General features: G+C 40.9%; 3 protein-coding genes across 3 annotated transcripts in view; 2 read left to right on the forward strand and 1 right to left on the reverse strand.

Moving 5' to 3' along the window:
- The window catches only part of LOC109475442 (IgGFc-binding protein-like), a 65,483-nt gene extending 54,632 nt beyond the window's left edge, over positions 1 to 10,851 (forward strand). The window contains 7 exon segments of the mRNA XM_019776042.1: positions 5,127 to 5,213; positions 6,318 to 6,475; positions 7,196 to 7,369; positions 7,907 to 8,109; positions 8,528 to 8,672; positions 9,239 to 9,396; positions 9,888 to 10,851. Of these exon segments, the coding sequence (XP_019631601.1) occupies positions 5,127 to 5,213; positions 6,318 to 6,475; positions 7,196 to 7,369; positions 7,907 to 8,109; positions 8,528 to 8,672; positions 9,239 to 9,396; positions 9,888 to 10,145 (1,183 nt within the window). The 3' untranslated portion in view covers positions 10,146 to 10,851.
- Positions 10,852 to 11,687: 836 nt separating this feature from the next.
- Positions 11,688 to 15,651, forward strand: LOC109475528 (vesicle-associated membrane protein 3-like). Its single transcript, XM_019776170.1, has 6 exons — positions 11,688 to 11,947; positions 13,441 to 13,504; positions 14,050 to 14,128; positions 14,341 to 14,420; positions 14,825 to 14,885; positions 15,245 to 15,651. Coding segments are annotated over exons 1-6 (345 nt in total). The 5' UTR covers positions 11,688 to 11,945; the 3' UTR covers positions 15,304 to 15,651.
- Positions 15,652 to 16,217: 566 nt separating this feature from the next.
- Positions 16,218 to 18,841, reverse strand: part of LOC109475443 (zinc finger protein 143-like) — an 11,876-nt gene continuing 9,252 nt past the window's right edge. The window contains exons 15-17 of the mRNA XM_019776043.1: positions 18,488 to 18,628; positions 17,870 to 18,064; positions 16,218 to 17,343 (exon numbers count right to left, since the gene is read on the reverse strand). Coding sequence (XP_019631602.1) covers positions 17,182 to 17,343; positions 17,870 to 18,064; positions 18,488 to 18,628 — 498 coding nt within the window. The 3' untranslated portion in view covers positions 16,218 to 17,181. The remainder of the gene's footprint in view (positions 17,344 to 17,869; positions 18,065 to 18,487; positions 18,629 to 18,841) is intronic.

Raw genomic sequence — 18,841 nt, forward strand, 5'->3', positions numbered from 1 at the left:
AAAATTTTGACAAATACAAGCAACTTACTGACAAACGCAAAGGTTATAAGGACATTTAGATGTAGAATAATAATTCTGACAATTGTTATTTTGTTGGTAGTTGAGTACTCTCTTGTGCATGTGCATGTGACGATTAGGAAAATGCTAAAGCAGTTCTTTGGAAATAAAAAATGGTGTAACATACCGTTGGTGATAGTTTGTTCTTGTGTTGCGTCCTTTCCATTGTCAGTACAATGAGAGCATGTGTGTGTGTGACTGTGTACATAACATTTGTTACTTTGGTTCACCTTCATTCTGTTACATGTAACGATTCGGAGAAAGAAATGATACACATGCCACTCCTAATTCCTATCAAGACCTATGTCCATCAACAAAATCTGCAAGACTACATTACTCAATCATGTACATTGCATCGATGACGGTTAGACATCCAGGTAATACGATACGCCAAAAAGCAGTACAACTGGATATGATTTTGGAAACGGTCAGACGTTTCAGCAAGTAATTTAACCACTAGCTTTCTCAGTCACTGATGAAAGCTAGTGGATACTAGCTGAAACGTCTGACCGTTTCCAAAATCATATCCAGTTGCTTGAGTAGCTGCTTTTACATTGCAGTAGATTCAGAGAGCCAGCCCAGTACTGTAACAACGTTTTGCTCATATTTGATATATAGTTTGTACTTGCGTACAGGGTCATCAAACTACGTGTACTCCATAGCAACTGATTCACTTTCCTAATAAAACTTACCACGGAGATTTGATAAACGTAGCTGCGTGCAAATTGTGGTGACAATTAGCCTGAGACTGACTGAAAATCAAAAGATCATCAGTGTGGCGTCGATGGTATCATGGAGGTAGAAAAAGATGATGGTATATAAGGTAGCTAAGATCAAGCAAAGAAAATCTCCAAACAAGTCTAAATATATGATCTTGACCAGAATGTAGGCTGTAAGCCTTAGCGATTTCTGAGAAACAATTACTAGTAGTACATTCGATAAGTGTCCAAGTGGTGCGACCAGTTTGTGACCCTGGTAAAAGTTGCGAGGCCATTCAAAGGCTGTAATTGTTGTGACAATCTGTTCACAATATCTTATATATGATTTATATAGTGTAGATTTATGTTGCTTCAAGCCAAACAAAGAACTTGGTAAAACACCAGCGATCACCTTTGTACAGGTAGGTACCTAAAATCTATCATTCTACGGCGTGGGAAAGTAGATTGACCTTTACCGAACTGGGGCCAGAAACAATTACGCCACGCTATCGGAAGGGTTACTTTAGTTTCATATAATCATTGACAATTTTGATATCGAGCTGTGAGTCACCTTTACCGTATTGGGGTCAGATTGACCTTAATCTTAAAACTGTGTCGTTTTACATGTATATTATCGTTGTACCGTACTGAGGCCAGATTGATCTGAGATGTGGAATTCCAAATTCGACCTGTAGGTCAACAAGTTCAAAACGACGGCGCTTTGATGGTAATACTATGTGGGAGTTGCAGGCATGTCGGTTGGAAGTTACAGGCATCACGACTCCCACGGTTAAGCTCTTAAAATCCGTTAATGGGGTGATTTTCTATCAAGGTGACGATTCCATATTGAGGGATCGGAACCATCGCCACGTGTCCAGGCGGCGCTTCATAGGACCGATCTGATACTCAGGTTATCGTCAACAGGACACCTGCGTTTACTCTTAGAAGGTCATGAGTGTTAATTAATTCTTTATTGACTTTATTGACAACAAAAAGTACAGGGACCTTTGTATGGTCTTCTACAATGAAAGATCTAACAAAGTTAAATACATGTATGGATGACTCCATTATACGTACAGAATATATGTATGTGGCAAATTACGTACAGAATATATATCGGTGATAATGTAAATATGTGAGGAAACTTCTACACTAGCCTGTTTAAACGTATCAGAGTAAGTCATCAATAATATACGTCGATGAAGGTTAGACATCCAGGTTATAACATACGCCAAAACACTAACTCAAGCAACTTCCAAAACCATATCCAGTTGCTTGAGTAACTGCTTTTTGGCGCATCAATAATACGACATGTAAAATGACACAGTTTTAAGATAGGCCAAAGAAAAATCTTAAAAAAAAAACAAGTCTAAATGACATTAAGACATGTATGTGTTGGCCTTAGCGATTTCTGACGAGAAACATTTAGTAAAGATTAGTGCCCAAAGTGGTGTGACCGGTTTGTGACGCCGGTGAAAGTTGCCATGTCATTCTGGCTGGGGACAGAGAAGACGACAGCTGACAAAGGTTATACAATCAGCTACATGCGAAATACTCAACTTTAAAGCCGAAGAATATCCGTCCGGCTCTCTGCTCTGGAATCTGGTAAGCCTTTAGCACAGTAGTTGATGGGAACACATCGTATGGGATGCAAATGTACGTAGAGTTTCAAGTTTGAGATAATCGAGTGGAACATTCCATGTAGTAAATACCAACAATGAGGCCATGCATATAACCTTGTTGGAGTTAAAAGTAAAAACTGCAATGTGGAAATATCTACCTTAATATATATCTAAACATATTACAGGTAATCATAACTGAAATTCTGAAACGGTTTAATTATGAAATGTTGTAAAAAAAAAAGAAAGATACCCGACCAAAAATTCGAAAAAGTAATTCTGAAGGTCGTATTTCACAGTTTACTACATATACACAGTAGAATATGCAACACATGCGGACGCCTACAGTAGGCTACATCTTAATGCGGATTACTGTAGCTAAGTACTCTTTCTTGGAGCTTGTTACCAGACATTGCCTCTATTTACAATATACAGTTTATTTTTTCATATATATAACCTTTTTCATAAATATGGACTTACGCTGCAGGACCAATTTTTGTCAATCATCAGTCATCGACTTGACTGCATCATTTGACTTGCATTTTTCCGGTGTTCGCCGGTTCGATTAGACTGTTAAGATGTTGCTGGTGCATGTATACCTTCATTCTGGGTTCCTCCTCACAGCTGGAGAGAGTTGCACTTGAACCATGGGGAAGATACCTGTCACGTTTGCCGTCCTTTTGGGGATGGTAAATGGGTGAGTTAACAGAATTCAACCTACAACTTTTTAAACTCAATTTGCTAGGTCTTTATTTTAATACGAGAGCATGTCACAACTGTTTTTCACTGCTTCGGTACGGATACGTTTTGCCTTGTGCCATCCGACTTGTTACGGATTCTTTACACTCGCGAAATTGGTTGGAATCCATGTTTTGACAGAACACCTTTTCTGTGCCCCACAACATGAAACCCCTCGAGCTACACGTTTTTCAAAACAATAGATTTGAGGACCTAGCAAACCAGTCACCTCAATCATATGGAAACGCATTCTGTTTAATTTATTTATCAGTGACATCATAGCCGAGTTTAATGATCCTTGTTGTGACTCTCCTAGTCTTTACAATAAGAAAGTTCCTTGTCTTTTGTATGCGGACGACCTTGTGTTATTCTCCGAATCTCAGCAAGGCTTACAGTCATGTTTAGATAAATTAGAGAAATATTGTAAACATTGGAATTTGAAGGTGAATTTAAAAAAGACAAAGATAATTACCTTTACTAAGGGAGGTAGACTACCTAAGAATTGTTACTTTTTGTTTAATAATAACGTAATAGAAATTGTAACATCATATTGTTATCTAGGTATAGTGGTAAGCGCAGCTGGTACGTTCAAAGCCAACAACAAACATCTAAGCAACAAGGGTCTAAAATCCCTGTTCAGCATCAGACAATCCCTTAGCAATGCAGACGCCTCATTATCCATTAAGAACAAGCTCTTTGACTCCTGTATTAAACCTATCCTACTGTGCGGGTCTGAAATATGGGGTTCTTATAAAAGCCAAAAATTTTGTCCTATTGAATCTGTACATCTAAAATTTTGCAAACATTCACTGAATATACCAAAAACAGCTAGTAATTTTGCAGCACGGGCAGAACTAGGGAGGTACCCCATCCACTTGGAGGCCTCCCTGAACGCTATCAAGTATTTTATTCGACTCCACAAGAACGCACCAGCTGACTCCCTTCAAGCAGACGCCCTCCTATGTCAAATAGACCTAGAAGCTTCAGGTACTAAATGCTGGGCGTCTGGCGTACGTAGTGCTCTAGAGGAATGTGGTTATGCTTTCGTCTGGCAAAATCCCCAATCAATTTTTTCGAACACGTCCCCTACCATTTCATCAATTTTCCAACGATTAAAAGACAGTTATTTTCAAACATTCCTATCCGAAATTCACAACGATAGCAAAGCTGTGAATGCAAAGAACAAACTACGTCTATACAGATTATTAAAGCTTTCCTACAACGAAGAAAAATATCTCAACTTAGCGAACATACGTCACAGGTCCTCCATTACAAAACTAAGAATCAGTTGTCACAAATTACGAATCGAATCAGGAAGACATAACCGCACTCCTCTAGAACAAAGAACCTGTCAATTCTGCAGTTTAGGCCGATTAGAAGATGAAATACATTTCACCATAGATTGCCCCTTGTATAGTAGAGATAGACTCATATTTTTTAGCCATGTATTAAGTATATTTCCCCACTTTAGTTATTTGACTAGTAAAGAGAAATTTGTATTCCTTTTAACTTTTGATAAACCTACTCTAAGTAATCTCACAGCCGCATATATCCATGCAATCACTACCAAGCGAGATGAAGCCGAAAAGAATAGAAATTAGACATTTATTTACACTCTTATATGTTCATATATTTGTAATGTTTATGTTCATGTTCTGTACTCATGCGACCTGTACTTAGTTCTGTAGAACACAAATGTACAATAAAGGTCTTCATTCATTCATACACGCACATGCACATCTTTTTACCTCACCACACAAGGTATAATGCTGTCGAGGTCACATTTCCAAATCGGGCCCCGTCCGGCAGTCTTATGGAACGAAAAGTATGATATAAAAGACAACAAATCACAAAAGAAAGTTGAAAGAAACGATAATGGGAATTATTTGTGTATATTCTTAATATGAATTGCTGATTTTCGTTGATCAAATGTGACCTCAGCATAAGCTAATTCAGTGACACACTTTCTTCTATCTCTCACCACTTCAGACTCTCAGCTCTGTCGTGTCTACAGTGTGGCACGTTCACCTGCCCTCCAGTACCCCGCTGTGCCGGGGACGTCACCAAGGATGCATGTCGCTGCTGTGACGTGTGTGCTAAAGTGAGTTAAACACGTTTGTAGTTTAGCCGCTCAGATAATTAACGCTGCGTATTAAGGGTGATGTATCAACGCGCTTTAATGCTATAAGGTCACAATTCACACACGGGGCCCGACCGGGCAGCTTTGGCAACGAACGTACGATATAAAAGACAATTTACCGAAAACACAGAAAAGTTTTTAATGATAATCATGAGCACTAAATTCTTTATATGAATTGTTAATTCTTGTTCATACAAAGAGCCCGGCCGGGCCCCGGTTTGAAAATGTGACCTACAGTAAGCATTAGTAGGGACGTTTGGTGTCAGTGTGATTTCCAAGGAACACAGAAGAAAAGCTGTTTAAAGATCTTAGCTCGCACAAATGTTGTTTGTAGATTGAAGGCCAGAGCTGTGGAGGTCCCTGGGACACCAGCGGCACGTGTTCCAGCGGACTGACGTGTGTAGTGGACCCAAACGACCCTCTGGGCGACCAGGCAACTGGATTGTGTGGTGGGCAAATTTTACAATTGATTCTAGAGTTATCAATTTCGCCAGTGTCAAAATACAAACAAGAAACTTAGATATATATCAAACTTTGTAATCTTATCTTGAAAGTTTCGGTAGAATTCGTTGTAACGCAATTTCCAAAGTAAATTCCAACACCTTTCTTAAGTATTTAGATTGTGTGTATGGGTTCCTAAGTCGATCCGACATGAATAGTAGGGAGCTGAAAACAGGAAATGTGGTAACCTTTGTTCCATTCACTTCCTCCCAGACCATTTAGACCAATAACTTTTTGTCAATCTGTGGTTACTAACTTTCACTCTCCATTCCCGTCACTCTACTGCATTCAAATGCCCACGAACACACAAGTAAACACACACGTACATATGTACCGATAAGAATAGCTCCATCTCCGTACATTGAGGTACTAGCAATAAAATTGTGTAAAATTATTACGATTCGTCGTCACTATTATGATTAATACCTGATAAACATGCATGTATATATAGTTTAAATGCGAAATTATAATTTCTCATTAGTCGTTGGAAGTTCACTGACCTTTTGATAGTACTCTACCTGATCCTCATTATTCGATCTTATCCCTAGCATGCCCTGCACACAGTAGTTGGGACAGGTGTGGCTCGGCGTGCCCGACAACGTGTGACAGTCTCGGGACGAACGTCATCTGTCCGGCGGTCTGTGTCCCCGGCTGCGCCTGTGATGGTGGGAACGTGCTGAACAACGGCAGCTGTATCCCGGAGGAACAATGTAGGCGGACAGGTCTGTCTCATGTTGTGGTCTAATGGCATGCCCTTTTCCGATCTTTTCCGTAGAGCGTAATCGGCCGTTTCAATTCTACCTAGTGTAGATGGGTCGCTCTAATTTAACGTAGAACGTGATAGGCGCATTTTGCGTACGCCGTTTTAATTTACGTAATACGTTGTAGCCACTTGGAATATATTGTAAAGCGTAATCGAGAGGTTTCCTGAATTCAGCGTAATAGGTAGCCAGCTCTCAAAATTTAGCGTATAGCGTAGTCGGGACCCTGGTCAGTAGCCTGGGTGCCATCCGATTTGTCGGGATAGCACTCAGGCTAGGCCAGGCTAGGCAGTCAGTGTTCCGACCGTTCAAACTCAAATGCTTAGAACCTAGAGGCGCATGACTGATTTACAGGAATGTTTTGTGAACGCGCCTATAATGTCCATCAAAGCCGATCAATATATATAGATCGCCTTGTCTCAGGGACGTGCCGTCACGGTTCTACTTGCTTGAGGACCACTGACGTTTAAAAGATCAAACAACATCTAGATATTTATGCAGGTATAGCATTTTGCTCGAAACCGCACTGATACAAACTGTTGGTGTCGTAGGTGAAATACGTGATTATATTGGTTAATATATGGAGATATAGACACCAATTATAAGCGACTCACATCAACTACTCCTTGATCCTTCAACTGTATTGTCAACTGGTTCTTATTAACTTATACATATCCGTAGAATGTCCTCCACATAGCACCTGGGACAACTGTGGCTCGGCGTGCCCGACAACGTGTGACAGTCTCGGTACGAACGTCATCTGTCCGGAGGTCTGTGTCATGGGGTGTACATGTGATGACGGGTACGTGCTGAACAACGGCAGATGTATCCCGGAGGAACAATGTGGGCGGACAGGTCTGTCTGAATCTTGTGGTCACTAGCTTGGTAGCTAGCGGTCAGTCTTCCGACCGTTCAAACTCAAATGAGTAGAACCTAAAGGGGCACTACTGATGTACTAGCCTGGTTACCAAACGTTCTTTTAATTAGCTACCAAAGCTCTTTCCTCTACCGCAGAGGAAAGAGCTTCGGTAGCTAAAATAGGTTTCATTGGTAACCTGGATATATACTAGTACATCACTGATGCTCAGCAGGACAGTTTTGTACAGCTAAAATGTTGATCAATAGGTCTAGGTCTCATGTATGTACAAAAAAAAAAAAAAACAACATCTAGATAGGCAGGTGTAACATCCCGCTCTAAACCACTGCCGCAAACGGTTCCGTACGTCAGATACGCGTGGTTATAATGACTTGTATTTTATTTATGTCATACCCACCCAAGAAAGACTGAAGGAATAACGTCACAACGTATAATAGTGACTCACGTCATCTGCTCCTTGATCCTTCAACTGTAGTGTCAACTGGTTCTTATTTACCGATCTTATATATCCCTAGAATGTCCTCCACATAGTACCTGGGACGACTGTGGCTTGGCGTGTCTGACTACATGTGATAATCTCGGCACGGACATCCTCTGCCCGAGGATCTGCATCGCCGGCTGCGCCTGTGATGGCGGGTACGTGCTGAACAACGGCAGCTGTATCCAGGAGGAACAATGCCCCAGCGACGGCTGTAACTATGAGGGCAATCATTATAATGTGAGCTAAGTGTATTTCACCCTGTTTTTCAAAATTTCACCTTAGATGAGTCATGTAGCTCAGTCATTTCTTTAAATGTGGGGAATAAAGCTTTGCTACCAAACTTTCTCACCAAAATCAGAAACCATAACAGTAATTTGCTGTCCCAGTGATGCTTTACCACCCTCCCCACTTGCTGTGGACTTGTCAATACAAAAATCATACCCCATTCTACTACTTCTCTCTCTAGTTAGCTCTCTGATGACCCTATCTTCCGGCAACTACCTTCGGCTCCTCTGCCTATAGTTAGACAGTGTTGATTTTTTAAAGAAAATGAAAAGACATCTTTACAAACAGCTAAATGGCACACGCACAGCGTTAGCACGTTTCCAGCTATCCAAGTTACCTTGGTACCAAATGTAGACTTAACATTCCGTAGGATGGAGACGAGTGGGCCGTACGGGAGTCTCCAGGTTTAGTCTGCCAGTGTGATGGCACGGAGGTGGTCTGCTATGTTGTTGACTGCGCTCCTGGCTACAACCACGTCATCGGTAGGAACGGACTGTGGACCTGCCAGCGTCAAAGTATGTACAGTCTTCCAACTTCTTCAGATTTCATGCAGGAATTTAGTTGTTTACACCAAGGTTCCAAGGATCAGTGTAACGAAAATGTTGAAAGACATGATTACATTCAGGTACTAAACATGTTTTGGCAATGCCATGGAAGTACGAGTATGAACATACTCGATACTTCGATAAAACGTCACCACCTTCCTTAGGTTTTATGCAGGAAGTTAGTTGTTTAGCCAAAAAAGACAAAGATTCTTGTAACGAAAAAGTTGAAATACATGGTTACATTGCACCAACACGAGACACTTGGTAACTCTATACTCTTCCAAGCCAGGCCAAGCAGAGGTTTAGGCTTTTGCTTAAACCTCTGCTTTGCTTTTTGTTTGGTGTGTTTTTAGGCATTTTTATCGGGCTCTCTTTACTCCTGGCCGCGCATACTGTCTTGGCAGCCACCGAAAGAACCAGAGATTTAACTCCATATAGAAATAGATATCACAGAAATGGCATTCCTCCTTATGATATCTGACGTCTTAGGTACAAATGATGCGCCATGATCACATGATGAAAACTCACGTTCTCAGCCCAATGCCCGGCGGGATATCGCTATGTCGTCCGGAGCAGACGCTGCTACAGGCTGGTGGACACCGGGGCCAGCTACCAGGACGCAGAGCGGCAGTGTTTCCAGGACGGCGCTCGGCTGGCCACTGTCAAGGCGAAACAGGCCTACAAGCACCTGAAGGTAAGCACCATACGTGTTTATCTGAGATCAAGATATAATTTCATGTTTGTTTGCTTGTTCCAAGGAGGTTAAATACAAGTATGAGCATTCAAATTATGTTTAAATCAAACCATCATTGGCGGTTCTCAGTAGCAACAGCTTGCCTTTAATACGACCAGGAGCAGGGAATCAGAGGTTTAAGACTTTCGTGAAGTATGCAATCCCCTGAATTCCTCCATGTTAAATGCTTAGAGAATGCTACTACTGATTCCTGCTTGCTCCGGGCAAGATTAATATGAGATCCGTTACCTGTGACCGACCTTTTGACCTGTCATTCTGCCTGTCATTCTCCCATATAGCTACACACTTGCTGTCAACCTACTCTTTCCTGACAAAAAGATTCACAAACCCACAACACAGACGCCCCAAACAATATTTCCGTGCACGGAAGTAATTATGGAAAACAACATGATCTTGTCCTTCTGACGGTTATGTTGTGAACTTGTCCACAGAGCGCGGCTCGTCAAGCTCGGTCTGACGTGTGGATCGGACTGAGTGACAGGGTGACCGAGGGGACGTTGACCTGGAGCGACGGTGACCCCTACAGGAAGAGCAAGCGCAACAACTTCTGGGCCAAGCGAGCATTGCGGCAGAACAACGCGGAAAGGGACTGTGTCTACATGAGCGCAAGTAGGAGGGATAACTACCGCTGGCGCCTTGGCAACTGTGACGATGAGCGTCTGTTTGTCTGCGAGTTTGTGCTGGGTTAAAGAGATCCAGACCTGTAGATAGATATGTAGGTAGAGACGTAGCACAGAAATGTAACACTTGTTTCTTCTATACTTATACCCAAGTTATCTTAGTGCATTTGGCCCATGTAGGGCGTGAATATGCAATTAAGTTCATTGTCATTGTTAAAAGTGCTGTAGTGCTTCTTTGGTCGACATCACTTCCATTGGCAGTAATCTTGAGTTAGGCTATATAGCTATGCCATGTAAACTCGTCATGTGCATTTGCTTCGATCCAGCAGTCCATGTAACGTTACCATACACAATGTTATATTCACCACTATCTTCAGTTATGTGCATTGGATTACTGTAGCTGTCTTGTGAATTTGTTTGGCGAATGTGACTTTATACTAGCATATCATGCATATTGTCAAGACGTCGACATTTAAAACAGTTAAGTTGATATAGTATGAAAAACGTCGGTGATAGAGTCTCTTTATGCCTACAACTTTGTTACATCAGTAAAAGCTTGTACGACGATGAAGTTCTACATCAACCGTTATGCCTTTTTGTCTTATATGCTATTGATCTTTGCCCAATGATCGGGACTTTCTTCACATATGTATTACGAAGGCAAACAAGACTTTGTATCTTGAAATAATCACTTGGAATTTTAGAGTTGTATTAGTTGTAATTTTCTTATTGACAATATGCGGTGACTTTATCAATACACGGCTTGCACAAACCGGCGGCGGGTCTCTGGTATTAATTGAATCAATGAATACACGCTTTATAAAACTTACAGTTCCCATTCACTGGAATCTCTGCATTCGGAGACATGGGACTACCAAATGTCACGGAGTATCCGGTATTAGGAAGTCGGTAATAGGTCTCAATTGTCGGTAATAGGTCTCAATTGTTAGTTATCATGAGTACAAGATAACCACAATGGACGTACGTCATTGTGGAAATTCTTCCATTCAGCTGGCCTGTTTTCAAAGTCAGCCGAAGGAAACTGACATAATCTCCAAACAGAGCAAGAGGACTTTATGGTAGCCGCCTGTATCCACGTGGGGCGAACGTTGGATACAGGCGGCAAAGGGATAGAGGCGGTCAACATAAAGTCCCCTTGCCCTACAGAATCTGCTTAGAGATTACCTTGACACGCATGGAAAGACACGTATTTGTGATTTGTGACATGCGTATCGGCGTGCCTCTCTCTTTCTGTGCTTGACAGGTACACAGCAAAGGTCTATTGGATAGCTAGAGATATAGAGCTAGATGTAGTTAAGTCTCCAGTGAAAATTTGAAATTGGTCGCAGTCCGCATTGTTATTCGTTAATGCGATTTTCGGCTAAGTCTGTCAGAAATATGTGCTTCAAACCCGTGACGTCGTTTCACCAGACATTTAATTCCGTATGACAAAACACACACGGTTAAACCTCGTATAAAATCTAGGCCGTATTCTATTTGTTTTTGCACTGTCCGACCTTTGTTATTGACTGTGTCACACTAGGCCTTTACAGGTCAACGTTCTCAGCTATTAAAGTCTACGAAAACATTATGCAAATGCACCAAGCCCGTGATGTCGTATCACCATACATTTAATTCGGTATAACAAAGCAAACAGAATGCATGGTTACTGATTAATCGGACAGAAAACAGAACCCATAGTTTCTGGCAATCCAACAGCCGGTCAAGCGAGTTGGGCTAGCTATTTCTAGCACGGAAGTGAACATCCTGGGGTCAGAATCACGTGAGGAGAACAGGTCAACTTCCCCAAACCAGCGTCAAAACACCTTCAGTCTCAGGGCGTACACGGAAGTCAGACGACAGGGAGACATGTAAGTTCACAACTGTTGATCTTGCTTCGTGGGTTATGAGTCGGTCAATCTAGACACTGAGAATTCAGCAGCTCTGAGTGGGAAAACATATTTGGAAGAAACAATGACTAATTGTTAACCCCAATGTATTAAACTTTCATTCACTCGTAGCGTATGTATACGTTGTTGCTCTGTTGTGTAGTGAGAACACAACTCACGGCAAGACATTTCAAACCAGCATTTTGCATAGAAATCGGCAACTGGCCCTGGCCTAGATTGTTCTGCTTTGAGGTACTGATTACTAGGGTAGTTTATAATAAGCCACGAGGGCAACCAAAACACGTCTCTAATATACCAGGCGGGTGACATATAGCTCAATTATATGAGTTCTAAAGAGCTCTGTAGCAGTATGCTTACAAGAACTTTTCTTGGTAAGAAGTAGTAACAACCACCGTATATGTACACAGTTTCTATCCAGTACCATGCACAAAAATGCATGTGTCAGAAGGCTTATATAAAGATGACTACACCCTGACCAAGTGTTTATCTTAAACTACATGTACGTTGTTTGAGTGCCTTAACTTAACATGTGATCTTTCGGGTATGTATATAGTTCAATAGAGCGAGGACCTACACAGGGATAAGTTGCCAATATCATGGCTTTCCTAGTGGAACCATATGGCTTTGTATGGAGATTACCGAAACACAGAGAGGGGCTTTTTACTTGGGTTGCCATGATTTCTTTGAAAACCTTTCCAACCATTCTAGTTCGTGAAGCGGTGAGTTTGCAAATGTCACAACTTGACAAGGACAGACGACAACAGTTGTGATCCGGGCGTTAATACCAAAACCGCCCCACCTCACTTGGCAATAGTGTACAAAGTTCAACAGGTCGCAATTGAAGGGCATTAACATCAATAACTGACACCAACAGGGACGTCGATAAACTATGTCCATTGTTTACTTGCACTGCTGGCAAGACCTCTGAACCTACGAGGCAAATATTGATTAAAATACAGTAACTGACGTATGTATGTGTCGGACGTTATCATAGACCGATATAGGTGGAAATAGCTCAAAATATTCAATCACGGGAAGGCTTTGTGAACAGTACATGTATATGCTTTTAAATTTAAACCAAAAGGACGTCAATGATAAACAATCACTCAGCAGAGTTTCAACATTAGATGTGGAGTTTTGTGTTAATTCACGTGAGTGCATCAACAGGCTTATACTTGCAGACTCTTTATTGACTTGACAAAAGTACACTGGCACTTTCTTACAATTACGATCGAACAAATCTAAATACATATGTATGAATAAAGTCATCCTACTTATATGTATGCGGCATATTCCGTACAGAATATATATCAGCGGCAACATTAGAGGCTTAAGTATTCCCTAACATATGTCTCTAAGATGGTGTGTTACGCCAAAAGGCGGTTATACCGGCTATACAGATACAGATACAGATACAGAAGATAAAAACACTTTATTTCTGGACAACTTTTCAGGGCGTCCAGCGGCGAGCGAGCATCCAACAAGAAGATGGACAAGTTACAGTCTGAAGTAGACGAGGTTAGGTCCTGAGTTTCTCCTTCAGAACAATTCTCATTATCTTGCAACTTTAGATTATCTGACAACTTATGATGCTTTGCAGTGTTGGCGGTATCATTTAAGCCACTAATTTCGCAGTAATTCAGTTACAAGTAATTATTTACCTCAAAGAAAGGAAGGCGATTAATGTTTAGTGATTGTTATCATTAGTGGAATTCCCCTGGGCTATTTCTCTAGTGTACGCGTTTTGACTGAGATGAAACATCTGTGTAACATTACGCAAGACTCGTTCTGTACATTATGATAATATCGCTTGCTAGACGAAAGGTAGGTCGCCTGATGACGTAACGTCATGCTCAGTTTTGGAAGATGTAGAGACAACTACATGTAGAAGGGTTACATTTGCAAAGAAAATACATAATATTAACCTTCACACGGTCTAGCATACTGCTCTGGTCATTCTAACTCCAACCGGCATAGTATGTTTATGGTGATCAACCCCTCCAACTTGCTACATAATGTAAATCTTCGCTGTTAAAACTGCAAATCGCGTCCTTTATATTTAGGTCACAGACTTGCTGAAGGATAACGTTGACAAGATTCTACAGAGAGGAGAGAAGCTGGAGCGTTTGGAGGAAAGGTCCGGTAGGTGTCGCTTCAAACTACAAATGTACTCGACATTATTCAATGTTATAGACCTTACGAAAGTCGCTATACTTTTGTGTCAATAAAGTTCTCTCATATTGTAGTGGGGTGTTTCATCCTACTGGATTTTCTGTGGTAGGGTTTACTCCCTAGGGATGTCATTAGATGCTGATCATCTTGGGTGTAATAACAGTGTTTTCATTACATTACAGAGGATTTGAATGCAGAGGCAAACAGATTCAGAGTAGTATCTTCAAACCTCAAAAAGAAATACTGTTGGCAGAATTGCAAGGTCAGTTCATAATGGTGTGTAAATAATTATGAAAACAAGAGAAACAGATGCATTTAACATTAGAAAATATCTTACATGGACGATATACTTCAGCAGTTTTCTTATTTTGTAATTCAACAGAAATCGGAGACTTCAGACTTATTGGGAAGTATATGATTCTCCACTACCTGAATTCCTCCATGTTGATCTCTAAATAAAATTCCTGCTGGTTCCCAGCCCAACTCACCGGTAATCCTGCATATCAGTCTCCCCCACCCACATGCTGTCAACCTACTCTGTCTGGATAACAGAATACACAAACCCATGGTCACAGCTCAGCCACCCAAAAACAAAACGTCTATAACTGGATTATGACTAACTTTAAGTCATGTTAACGTTTATGTTACATTGTCTCTTGCATGTAGATGACATTGGTCCTGACAGGGGTAATACTGCTGTTACTTGTTGTTATCGCTGGGATTATAGGTGAGTTTTAACTTTCCTGTGGCTATTGCTGAAAATAATATCTCTATATAAATCTAAAACAAAAGTAGGATGTATTTCTTGATGACACCTTTCAGAAGAGTCCAGAAGTTGAAGTAGGTATTTCTATGGAAAGCAGCAAAATTATGAAAGTAATAGTTTGGATACGAAACCAGTGGTACATAAATATGTCTCTTCACACACTGTTCCATAATCAGTTGGCTTATCTATATTTTCATTTGAACTTCAATGTTATGGATGGAAGGATATAGTTATACCTTGGCTTTTGGCTCACAGAATGCATATTTACGCTTACTGCTGTTCATCACACTCTGGATGAATTGTTTTTGTGATTTTTCCAGTTGGAGTGGTGAAGCCTTGGGAAAGTGGTGGTTCTCACAATGGGACTGTAACACCTTAAGACAACAGGACAAAGTGTCTACTTCATATTGAATGTGTACATTAACATAAAAGAATGCATTAGTAATAGAAGTACAATGTATAAGCCAATACACCTGTAAAAAAAGATACTGGCTTGAAACTAAACTGCAAGAAAGTTAAATGAAGAAAAGGAGGTTTTAATTAAGGGATTAGTGTCAAATATGTAAGGTCATGTCAGTAGGTGCATAGTAAGGCCATGGAAGGTCCTGCTTCTGTGTTGCAAGTCACTTCATAGAATTAATGACTACAGCTTGGGTGACTGGGTGGCTAGGTGTTTTTAGTACATGTAAATAAAATGTTGCCTTGTTACAATGACACCTGTAATGTACATGTACCAGCCTCCTCTCTTTTTTCTCATGACCTCTTGCCTTATGACCTTGTTCTTGGAGTTGTCTTGTCCATTTTTGAAATCATCCCTTTTATACAAGCATCAATACAGGAATCAAATAACATTACTTTGCCTAGCATTATGTTGCCTGAACAATTGTCAAGAAACAAGATGTCTACTTGAGACATAAATGTACTAAATGTTGATGCCACCCATGTGGATGGCAACACAACACAAAATTGCCAGGGGGCTGGAGTTCTTGCTGCTAAAGACACAGCCAGCTGTCTACTTTATTGACATGCCATGTCACCAAAGGGCCCATCTTCATTGGAACACTAGTAAAACACACCATGCTCCTATTGGTCCTTTTGTTCGTAGGCTTCCATTGATTGGACGTTGGAGATTAACTACGGTGCCACAACTTCTGTGAAGAACGGCCCATATTGTCCTAGCAGTGTGAATTTTAACAGACTTTAGATAAATAGCAAGGACAATATATACAGAGTATGTAATGTCCTTGGTACATGTAATAGCAAACACAGCCAAGAAAAAACAGAAGACTCATGACTGTTGCTCAAACATGTTATGTTAGAAATAGTGAATAGAGAGTAACAAACAAATAAATTAGGTAAATGGACATACAACTTTACAGGTAAACAACCACCTACTCAGTTCAACAGTAAGTACATGTACAATACATACAGATTTTTATCAACATTTGTAATATAAAAAAAAGTGGAACCATGTTGAAAATGTTACACCAAAGAAAAGATCACTCAAACTCTCTATTTACACAAATTGTCAATGACATAAAGAATGCAGCATTTCAAATTCATTTCATTTCAACCTTCCAGACATACCAGGTCTCCAAATATACTATACATCAATCATTTCCTTCCCTACACTTGGTACCCAAAACACATGCACAAGCTACATATATTTGTTTCCTTTCCTACATTTTCAAGTTTACATAGTGTACATGTTGAGTTCCACAGTGGCTATCCTTGAAAAAAAATTACAGTAAAAAGTCGGCACATGTGCGTGTATATTTGTGACAAATTTGTTAAAGCCTGCCTGAAACTTGAAGCTGGATCCCTGAAGTACCTGGGCTCTTATCATGGTAACCTGATGTTAGCAAGCTTAAGTTTCCTTCTTTCAATATTATTCTTTTCCTGCAAACCAAGCAAGATCGTCTTCATAATATCATTAAGTCATCCACCTTTAAATATGCTTTACTTTTCCTCTTGTCTACATTACTGTTCTGGGTACAAGAATCAGTGCTACACTCAAACAATGAGCTCTTACCAGTATACATATACAACATTCTGTTTTCTACTTTTCTTTACAAGCCAGTATCATACCCAACACAGCTCATTACGGTTTCCTTAAACAAGTTCAAAAAAGATAACAAAAAATAAAGTACAAAGTTGAAAAGAAATGTGCTGAGAAAACATAGCCAATATCATACATCAAAACAGTAGTTGTACAAAATGTTTCCAAATACAAACATTGTTAGCTTCCTGCTCACTGCTAACCGACTATGGAGCCGTCTGGGTAGGCTGTACTGTCAGGCTGTTCCGGCATTTGGTCATCACCCCCCGAGGCTGAAGAGGGTTCTGCCTCTGCACTGGCTGTGCCGTCATCTGGTTGTACCCCTGTGACACTGATGGTTAAGTTTTGCTGCTCAGCTAACTGTAGATGGATACATAGCCATAAAGAATGTGAATCCAAAGGGATTGTAGTTACATGCATGGAATACAGTGAAAACTTTAAGGATACTGCCATTGTACATGTAAGGGCAATTCTCCTTGCAATACCCTAAATGGCACATGTGAGGAACTACCACAGCTGTAGAGACACAACCTAGGAGCAGTCTCATTATGCTGAGGGTAACTGTTGACCGTGTACAAGGTGAGATACAAGTTAGATACAAAGAAATTTAGGTACAGGTACAAGACCTGTACCTACATGTTCAATAAGGTAGGCTGATAACGTTTTCAACATACAACCTGCACCTTAAGTGTCAAAACTTTCATCTTTAAGATGAAAATTTACTTTATCTTAAATAAGTATAAAATGGTCCACTAGTACTTTGTTCCGTTCAGGTACTGGAACACCAGATGTTCAGATCTGTGCCTGTACCAAGATAATTTTACAGGTACAGGTGATAGGTACACAACCCTTGTTACACATGTATGTGTGTCCTATCTGAACTGACCTGCAGCAGGGTTGCCTGTGCACTCTCCACAGCTATCCTGGACCCGTCCTCCATCTGTGTCAGGCCCTGGTCAGCCTCCTGAGAGTCCGGCTGCTGGCTGATGTCCGCACTGCTGCTGATGGCCTCGCTGCTGGACTGGCTGGACGAGGCTGCGGAGGCGGCTGCAGCACTGGCCGCAGCCTCTTCTGCAGCAGCCTGCAGGGAACAATAACAGGAGCTTATAGTTATCTGGTGTTGGGAATATACTACAGAATAGAAATAACACTAACGAAGACATGTCTGTTCTTTTTGAAAAGAACATTGCTTTTTTCCGAAACTTAATTAAAGAGTTGCATCACCATTTCAGTCGTAATGCCGTGTATGTCAGAACTTATAGCGTCAAACCTCTGCACACAAAAGGATCCAATACACTTATTCAGAGCAGGGGTAATCATGACCTGGATGTGCATGGCTAAATATGCAAACTGTTGTGAAGTCGCATTGCACTTGTAGCTACTAGAAAAAGCATCATTCTTTGCCTCATGTGAGGATGACAAAATTAATACACATGGCACAACAAGCAGGCTACCAACCAGTCCCATCCAAAACTCACAAGACTTCATCAAAGATGTAACTGACCTGCATGGCTGCCAGTGCTGACCCGGGCTCTGCTGTGATGGAAGCTGCCTCGCTGGCCGTAACCATGGCAATCTGCTGTCCATCTTGTGTTACCATGGTAACCGGAGCGGCATCTCCTGTTGTAGTAGTCACACCTTCCACCTGTCGACAACGGCCATTCAACAAGTTTTAACAGGATGCATTGCATTCATTAAGTGATGACAATGTAACAGTCAATGGCCACATAGTAGTCATACAAGGTCAAGAAAGACATATACATGTACACAGTAAATTTACAGTGAAGAGGTCATAGCAAATACATGTAATACCATTGCAGTTTCATGATTTACAGTAATCATGTAAGTGTCAAGTAAG

The sequence above is a fragment of the Branchiostoma belcheri genome, unplaced genomic scaffold, assembly GCF_001625305.1.
Source record: "Branchiostoma belcheri isolate BF01 breed outbred unplaced genomic scaffold, Haploidv18h27 scaffold34, whole genome shotgun sequence".
Classification (NCBI taxonomy): Eukaryota; Metazoa; Chordata; class Leptocardii; order Amphioxiformes; family Branchiostomatidae; genus Branchiostoma; species Branchiostoma belcheri.